Source organism: Camelina sativa, chromosome 19 (genome assembly GCF_000633955.1).
Source record: "Camelina sativa cultivar DH55 chromosome 19, Cs, whole genome shotgun sequence".
Classification (NCBI taxonomy): Eukaryota; Viridiplantae; Streptophyta; class Magnoliopsida; order Brassicales; family Brassicaceae; genus Camelina; species Camelina sativa.
In genome coordinates this window covers 15889403-15898572 of record NC_025703.1, presented here as the reverse complement: position 1 = coordinate 15898572, position 9170 = coordinate 15889403, and the positions used below count along the sequence as shown (strand labels likewise).

Genomic DNA, 9170 nt, shown 5'->3' with positions numbered 1-9170 from the left:
TGGTGTCGACCGACACCCTTACCCAAAACGCACAGTTTTGGTTCACGGGTGTTACAATAGTCATGGAAATTTACTACTTTGAGAAAGTTATTATTGATAAGGTGAGCAAAACAAAGCATAAACTTCAACCTAAACATGTAAATGAATCTCAAATGTGAAATTTCAAAATAAAAAATATTTAGAGTAGCTAAACAGTCTTAAAAGAGTAGCTAAATCAGATGTTAGTCGCAAAGTCTTCAGATATCAGTCACAATATCGTTGCAATTTGTGATGTCTTTGTTACTAAATAGGGGTATCAAATGTGGATGCAAATAAGTCCTCAATCTGCGACGTTTTTGCGATTCTCTTTACCGACTATATAGTTTGTCACAGAGTAGTCGCAAAATTGTGACCATTATGAGACGAATTTAGTTTCGATGCAATTTAGTCCTAATGTAGTTGCTAATTTAAGATCATTTTGTGACTTTTATGTTTTGTCGTTAATAAGCGACGTTTTTCTCTCTAATTTTTGTGTAGTCGTTTAGTCGTCGCAAATTAGTCTCAAAAGCGTTGCTATATTTTGTGACTGAATAAGTAGTCACAAAATGTAATCCCAAAATGTGTATTTTCTTGTAGTGATATCTATCTGTATGGATTTCATATTTTCTCCATTTTTAGTTTTTCGATTTTTTTGAATCTTAATTTGCACTTACACAATTATCAACAAAAACACTCTTCTATTTTTTTCATTATTTTTTTATTTTAAACCCTTACAGTCTTATCTATGAAACAGTTTTTAATTGGTAGTTATATACTTTTTATAAATATTTTCCTAAATAAACTCATCCTTTTTTCTTTCAAGATATATTTTATTGGGTTTTCAATATACCTTTTCTTAAAAGTGAGACATGTATTGGATACAATAATAAATGTATAATATTATTAAACATTTATAAAATCTAGTTGAAAACTTACTAACTAGAAATAACAAAATATATATAAATAAAAATGCAAAACATTATATAAAATATCTTTAAATGGATATAATTTTTATAGGTGATTTATATTAATTAAAATATCTTCAAACGCAACATTATTTTGATGATTCTAGACAAAAGAAATGCATCATATGTATATGATTACAATTTTCAAGCGGAAATAATTTGTTTGATTATAGTAACCAATGATATAAACAAGAACTAAAATTAAAATATACATATATATAGCATACGAAAATCACTTTAATTAATATTTATTATACATGTCACTAGAGAACTTTCTAAGATCATATTTAACGGTTAACTCTATATTGTTTACATACAAATAAATACAATCATAATTTTAGTATATGTGAAGTCTTTGAACGACTTTCTTATTGCGGAAGTACTTGTGTGCAACGCCTCAGTTTATAGAGAACTTTTGGAGGTTTTGATGTCTTCTTTGCAGTGTAATATACATGTCTTCTTTGCGGTGTGGATCATTTTTTTTTTTAATGTTCTTTATCAACTGAAATTTAATTTAAAACAGTGTTGAAACTGTTGTCCATAATCCCATTTATAGCATGAACTTCTGTTAACCAATAATGACTACCTATAGCTTCTTAGAAGCAAAGACATCTTTCTTGCATCGCTTCAAACATGGCATGCATGCGTTTATTAAATTTGGACGGAGCGAAATCGACGGTTTCATAATAGTATAACGCTCTCCTCAAATTATGTTTTCCTCACAGTCTTCAATGTCATCAAAAGCGTGTCCATTTTTCGTATCCCAAACCGAATATATTTTTTTCAATGTTGGGTAACGGCTAAGTACGAATTCCCTCCTTGGATTCCATCTTATTATATATACTTTTCCTCTCTTAGGAATGAGTTTATCTTCTTTTTCCCCTCCTCTCTTCTCTTTTTCATTCTACTACTTTGGCTAGATTTTCCTCTTTTTTATATGTCGGTTATTGTAGTAGACGAGTGGTTTATCTAGGCTCCTTTGTAATATATTTACTCAAGAAAATCTTTCAATTTTTTTGTATATTCTCGAAAATAAAATAAGAATTGAAATTAAAATATTCATATGGCATAGAAAAACTACTTCAATTAATAATGTTATATATTCATTCATGTTACTAGAGAAAAACATTTAAGGACTTCTTGTTTTTCTAACGGTTATATTTTAAAGAATAAATATGCAAAAGAAAAAATTGAACTGGATAAATAATTTGGAGAACAATTTTATTAAACTATTTTTTAAAAAAATAATTATAAGTTGTTGACACTCTAGTTTTAGAAGATTAATTATGTTTTGTTTTTTTTTTCTAAATTAAATCTTCAACATGCTAGTAATTTATAGCATAATCACTTTTCCGAAACGTGAAAACATCGATAAATTGCATATTATTTATCATATTGTTTACGACAGTGATTGTGATATAAAAGTAAACAAAATGCTAAATACAATGTTAAATTTTGTTTGTTGGTACAAATCCATGGTATTAATTTTTGAAAAATGTTAAATCATATTATATTTTCAGTCTAAATAAAGTATTCAAGTGTGGACAAAAAAGAAGAAAAAAAGTTAGTGCCAAGCATTACATTTAACAAATGAAAACACCCTACTTACTAATATCTTTCCATTAAAACATGGATTATTATTATTTTTTGGCAGTGTATGATTAAACAAAATGGAATAAATTTTTTTGGAAGCAAGTACAATTGTTGATATAAAGTAACCATGGTTAAACTCAAGTACCTGAAAAGGCTGAGATAGACCTAAACTAAACTAGATTGACTAACCATAGTTAAAGCTTCTCTGGTTAAAGATATTGGAAGCTTTTGATATTTGCTTTGCTATATATTAAACAACAATTAGAACCTCCTCTTTTATCAAAAACACACAACACTTTCTCAGATTCCATCACTACTTTAACACCAGGAAACCTCACAATAAAAACTTCATCTTTACTCTTGAATTGGTGATCATCGCTTCTCTTACTTGACTCTAGAGGTTCGTCGTTTTATCTCTTTTCCCTAAATTTTCGATTTTTTTCCCAAAAAAGATTAACCTTTGATTGGCCCAGAAACACTTTTGATTGATGTTTTAGGTGTTAAAGATTTCAAATTGTTTTTGTTTCTTTCATAAAGTTTGCATCTTTTAGAGGTTTTGATCCATGTTTCTTGATTTAGGGTCAAAATATTGTGTGTTTGTACGGATTAGACTCGTTTGTGGAACTAATTGAATAAAGATTCTTGAACCCTTTTGAGACTGATTAGTGTTTTCTGGGTTTTAGGCACCTCGATTGATTGGAGTCAAATCAGTTTGATAAAGCTTTGTGCTTTGGTTTTGATTTGTTTTTAAGATTTAGAGTTATTTCTCTCTCTGGATCAAGATCATTATATGAGACCTCCAACTGTATATTGCTTGCTTATACTAGACACTGATTGACATTAATATCTATGTGCTTTGGTTGGAATGTCTTAAATTTTCGGTTTATTTGGTTGAGTCCTTCTTCTATGATGTGCTGACTGTGTCCATACTGGTGTTTATACAGATCACATACCTTGTACCGACAAAGATTTTATCAAGATCTACATCTTGTTTCAAGAATCCGGAGCAAACCCGTTTTAGCAGTCCCAAGAATCGAAAGAATGGGTCTATCAAGTCTTCCTGGTCCATCAGAAGGAATGCTATGTGTGATATTAGTTAACACAGCATTATCTATCTCCATCGTCAAAGGCATTGTTCGGTCGGTCCTTGGCATAGTAGGAATCCGTCTCTCGCCATCTTCATCGTCGCCTTCCTCGGTGACGGTGTCTTCAGAGAATCCAACTTCAGAGCCTTTCGATTTCCGGGTCTGCCAGCCAGAGAGTTTCCTTGAGGAATTCAGGAACCGGACTCCGACGCTTAGGTTTGAGAGCTTGTGCAAGTGCAAGAAACAGGCGGACAACGAGTGTTCGGTTTGCCTGTCGAAATTCGAAGGGGATTCAGAGATCAACAAGCTAAAGTGTGGCCACTTGTTTCACAAAACTTGCTTGGAGAAATGGATAGACTACTGGAACATCACTTGCCCACTGTGTAGGACTCCTCTTGTTGTTGTGGCAGAAGACCACCAGCTTTCTTCTACTGTTTGGTGACTGCTTTTCACTGTATAGTGCTTTTTTTGTTTTTTTGTTTGGGTGTGTTTGTTTATGTACAGCTACTTTACTATGAATTAGGCTGCGTCGCGGTTGATTGTCGAACAGATTTAGACCGGGGATGGGTAATCTGATGTACATATCTTGTGAGTTATATATATACACCCATGTGTAATGGAGCTCTTGTGTGAACATAGTTTTCATGTATCTATGTGAGTGTGTGTGTGGATTAAGGCCTCAGGTTTACAAAGTCGTATGAGCAATTTGCTATTCAAAAAGTAAGATTGGATCATAGTCTCTTTTCAAGTTACATTTCTCTAACCAAAAAGATACAAAAGCGCAAGAAAGAGAGTTTTTCTGAACCTGCATGTAGTTGTGGGGTGGAGGATGATCCTGGTCTCACGAGCGTAAATTTTATCTAGATTTCCCAGGTTTTATGGCGTAAATTTGTAGAGATTTTTCGGTTTCAGGGCGTACCCTAATATAGTAAAGAGTAAATTTGTAGAGATTTTCCGGTTTCAGGGCGTAACCTGATATAGTAAAGAGGGTTAAGAAGTGATAGGACATAGGGTTAAGAAGTGATAGGACATATGGAGGGTAGAGATTAGAAGTTGTGATCAACGGAGGAAACTATTTGGAGCTCAAAGACAAATTTGGATCATTCATGACTCATGAGATTTGTGTTGAGATTGTTATCTACTTTCTTCTCCATTTTGTTCTCAGTCTGTTTTGAGAATTTTTGTTGAGATTGTTATCTACTTTCTTCTAAATTTCCTCTATGTTTGTTTCGCGAATTCTCTTGGTTATTTACTTATTGTAGCTTGAGTTGTTTCTTCCTCTATGCTCTAGCAATTTAAGAAGTGAACATTGTAACATTATAATGGTTGGTTTGTTCTAATAGAGAAATTGTAGTTTATATGTAATATAAATTTGTAAAGGTTTCCAGATTTCATTGCGTATATTTGTAGAGGTTTTCTGATTTCAATGCGTAAATTTGTAAAGATTTCCAGGTTTCAGAGCGTAAATTTGTAGAAGTTTCCTGGTTTCAGAGTTGTAAATAGTTCCAGGTTTCAAGGCGTAAATTTCTAGAGGTTTGAAAACGTAAATTCAGAGAAGTTTGCTTCGTGAGATTTGAAAGTGTTGTGTAATTGATATGATATTTGACAAAAGAAAGTAACTTTTTGATGACATGTGTCTTGCAAATTGGGAAAGATAAGATAAGAACACTACTACATTAGTCTGCATACAATCAATAACAATAAGGTAGCAAATAAAGTAAGTAAACCCATAACCAAAATCCAGAATAGGTAGGTTCAGTGTAAGGTTATTTAAAAAAGATGAGATAAGAGTGGCCTACACCACTTTCACCTGTTTACATTGTGTTACAGGTGTCGCCCAATTTACCAACTTGATTTTGGGGATGAATGGTATAGTTTAGCAAATGATTTGTCGATCGATATATAGCCAATACTTTTGATAAAGTAGCGCAAACAAACAATCATAGTTTAGTTTGTACGACACCAAAATATTAATAGGTAATCTCTACAGTCTATACTAAGAGACCCAAGACGAGGAAGACTACTTGACGTTACATATACAAAAGTACAAAACCCAAGATTAAACTGGGGACTGTGACAAAGTTAATCTTTTGGTTAAAGGCACTAGACGACTAGTAGTACAAGAAGTAATAGCCCTAGTGCCATATTTACAAAAACAAAACCAGCAAATAAGAAGTGTTATGAAAGGAGACATCATCTCTTTTGTGATTGCAACACTTTCGAAATGCAACGACAGAGTCTCAATATCCGAGGATATCCCAATCCAACAACATCCATTGCAGATTCTATTTCGTTCTTCAGTTGTTTCGATGCAACACCGTCTCTATTTGCGCTTGTAACTTCAAGTAATTCGCAGGGAACTACATCACCAGGATACTTCCCACTGTAACATAGAGAACACAAACAATTTTCATTATCGGAGAGTCTTTAAAAACTTGATGGTTAGTGAGCTGCTTATATACTTACTGGATCAAACATGCCACATCGAGAATCACAATTAGTTTTCTCAAGTTTGTGCAATCAAGAAAGCTAATCTGCAAATGAAGCTGCTCCGCTGCAATCAACAAGATACAAGAGTTCCTATCTCAGACAGAACTAGTCATTAAAGGATTGCTAAATTGCGCATTTGTTGGCCACTACTGTTAAACTAGTATGACCGAAATGGAAGTGAGAGGCGGAAATAGAATACCTGATGGAGAATCAAAGTTTCCTTGGATCAAATTTGGTATATTCATTTGAGCTAAATGAAATTCCTCAGCCACATTTAGCAGATTGTGTAGGACCAAACTGGTTTTCTGCATTCTCAGAGCAAAATGAGACAAATTTCAGAGGTCTACTCTTGCACAAAATAAATCCAGAGGAAGTGATTCTTCTAAAGAAACTTACAACACTAAGGAGAAAGCGAGCATGACTTGCAACAAATTCTCAATAAGAAAGAAAAATACCTAAGATGCTATGATAGTATTAAGAGAACCATAGCAACAAAAAGAGATAATTGAGAGAGAAACACACCTGTGTAATCACAAACAATATATTGGAACAACCGATATACTTTTGGGAGTCTTCAGCGTTAAACAACGAGTTAAATGCAACTGAAACATTCAGCTCTGGGAAATGCTGAAGAACAATGTCTTGATTAGAAACAAAAGGAAGATGATGTATTAATGGAAGGAAAACAGCTTGGATGCCCTTACCTTAACAAATGTATCACTGAAACTGTTTGAAACTAGTACACATGAAGGATGACCAGGCTTTAATGTGAGCCTGCATATCCAAGAAATTCTTCAACAAAATCCAATAGCACTCATGTATATGTAGCAAAGTGTGGAAACAGATTAATCAAAAATTTTATGGAAAGATAAAACCAATAGGACCAACCTTTGGTTGAAAAGGCCACTATAGTTTAGAACAATGCTTTGACAATCATTCCGTTCACCCAAACTGTCAACTTTCCAGACCTGCCGACAGCAGAAGGGTCATTTAAGTTAAGGAAAACACTTCGTTTTAGATCCCCATGTCTATAGATATAAGAAGGTATATACCAGAATATCATGACGTATGTATCTGCAACTCATTCTCTTTTTTAAAGTATCTTCAGCAATTTTAATAGTGTCTGCATTTGCCGGTTCTTCTGTCATTGTGTCGAACGTCGTAAAACATTGAATCAACTTCTTGATTTTTGAGTCCAATTCTGTGATCTCCTGTGTTATCTCCGCCCATTTACTAGTAATCATAACCTAGAAAAATGTTGATAGATAACGAGTCTATTAATTACTTAGATTGAAACAAGTGTCAAAATACACACAAAAAAAACAGCATAAGTGTAAATACTAATAAGATAAAACATAGCATCCATCTCTTATCTACAAAAAATCATGAGACCCTGTGGACAGAACATTATATTTGAGATGTAAACAAATAATTTTTTCTGCAATTAGAGTGAAAAAGTCATCACCCTGAAAGATGTTCCATGCCTACCAAAAAACCAGTTTAAGCCTGTGAAAGAGTTAACACGTCCTAATAATTTGGAAGACTAGACACACCAACATATTCCTGTAATGGGTATTTCAAATTCAAACTGGTCTAGTTACCTCATCAGCTTGGTTAGGATTTAACAAGTTAGTAGAACGGAAACCATGTTGACGTAGAAAGTTGGCACAATTCAACCTCAATGTTTCAGATGTTTGTACACCGGTGCTCAATGCTTGAAACTTTTTCTGCATACCATATAAGTGAAATTTGATCAAGCAAGCAGTATCAATAGAAAGTTTGAAAAGGAGGAACAAATTAAGTAATTAACTACCATCATTATCTCTTTCTTGAGGTGCAGCAACTCAAATTTGGCTTTTTCGTATGCTAACTTGCAGAGTAATGATCTACTCTCAGCATGCCTGCAATAATACTAACAATGAATGTTATACACTGGGCACTAACTTATTCGAGAAACATATAAAGGCAGTACAGGGAGAACCTCTTTGTCTTAGCACCACTCAAGTCGTCACATACTTTCTACAATTAGAACAAGATCATCAGTGTACATTTATATAGAAAGAATGATCGCAGAAGTTTTCTAATAGGCTAACCTGAGACTGAATTTGAAGACAAAGCATCTCACACAAATGAACCTTCTTCATGTGTGTTAATATATCTTCCACCTTACATATCTGCACTTTTGGAACATTAGTACTGCAACTATAAAAGCTAAAAGGAAACAGTCTCAGTAACCAGCTTGGGTTCCCATAGAGAGAAATAATATACCAGTCTTGGGTTCAGCTTATTAGCCAATGGATCAACCATTTGTTTGATTTCTTCCGATACTTTCCCTGGAATCTGCAAGGTAGTGAAATAGTAACTTGTTTGTATGAAACAAAGTGGGACTAACTTCGAATAACATAATAGGTTATCACCAGTACTTACTTCTACCCAGTTCACTACTTTTCTACGAACTCTGCGGCAATCATGAGCATTGAACTTTCCATCACGGTGGTTCATCACTGAATTTGAAATATACTGTGTACTTCTCCTGACTTTGGGGCTATAATTTCTAACTGCACAATCAACATCTTCTGCTTTCCTTTTCAATCTGGATGATCCCTGCAAATTACTATAGTTCAGAAATCTGGCTAAACATCAAAGTTATATCATCATATCCTTTCATTCTTTGGGATAGCTTCGAAATTTCATAGTCTCCAGGATATAATTTCCCAAGATCTTTGATGGAATCTGAGTCAAAATGTTCAATCTGAATGACTCTTAGTGGTACTTATTTAACTTCTTATAAAGGAATGATCTGGTTCAGTTGTTGGTGTAAAAGAACCAATTTGGAAATTTATAATCATTTCAGAGATCAAGAGGATCTACTCACGTTCAGAAATGGATTGTGTAATCCATTTTCCCCGTGGAGAGATAGTTCTTCAAAATATGTACACGGGTCTCGAATTATACCTTAGCATGTAAAGCCTCATTCTTGCTTCTGTCCATAGATGACGAGCCAGAGGTACTAGGAAGG

The 9170-nt window shown here is 33.7% G+C and overlaps 2 protein-coding genes across 2 annotated transcripts; one reads left to right on the top strand and one right to left on the bottom strand.

Annotated features, from left to right (window-relative positions):
- On the top strand, nucleotides 2738-4359 carry LOC104766473 (probable E3 ubiquitin-protein ligase XERICO). The gene is made up of 2 exons (XM_010490367.2): nucleotides 2738-2976; nucleotides 3521-4359. Exon 2 carries the CDS (start codon nucleotides 3618-3620, stop codon nucleotides 4101-4103), a length of 486 nt encoding a protein of 161 aa, XP_010488669.1. The 5' UTR covers nucleotides 2738-2976; nucleotides 3521-3617; the 3' UTR covers nucleotides 4104-4359.
- On the bottom strand, nucleotides 5659-9164 carry LOC104766472. The gene is made up of 14 exons (XM_010490366.1): nucleotides 9107-9164; nucleotides 8579-8755; nucleotides 8420-8491; nucleotides 8245-8325; nucleotides 8133-8170; nucleotides 7965-8052; nucleotides 7753-7878; nucleotides 7204-7398; nucleotides 7040-7119; nucleotides 6856-6925; nucleotides 6674-6778; nucleotides 6351-6456; nucleotides 6128-6215; nucleotides 5659-6044 (listed from the first exon to the last, which is right to left on the bottom strand). Exons 1-14 carry the CDS (start codon nucleotides 9140-9142, stop codon nucleotides 5855-5857), a joined length of 1452 nt encoding a protein of 483 aa, XP_010488668.1. The 5' UTR covers nucleotides 9143-9164; the 3' UTR covers nucleotides 5659-5854.

What these genes read in the sequence shown, in the direction of transcription:
- LOC104766473 (XM_010490367.2), top strand. Translation starts at nt 3,618, where the DNA reads ATGGGTCTATCAAGTCTTCCTGGTCCATCAGAAGGAATGCTATGTGTG.
- LOC104766472 (XM_010490366.1), bottom strand. Translation starts at nt 9,142, where the DNA reads ATGGACAGAAGCAAGAATGAGGCTTTACATGCTAAG. An exon ending in ATAAGCTGAACCCAAGACTG is followed by an intron (nt 8,326 to 8,419) that starts GTATATTATTTC and finishes CCAAAAGTGCAG; the next exon opens with ATATGTAAGGTGGAAGATAT. An exon ending in TCAAGAAAGAGATAATGATG is followed by an intron (nt 7,879 to 7,964) that starts GTAGTTAATTAC and finishes TATGGTATGCAG; the next exon opens with AAAAAGTTTCAAGCATTGAG.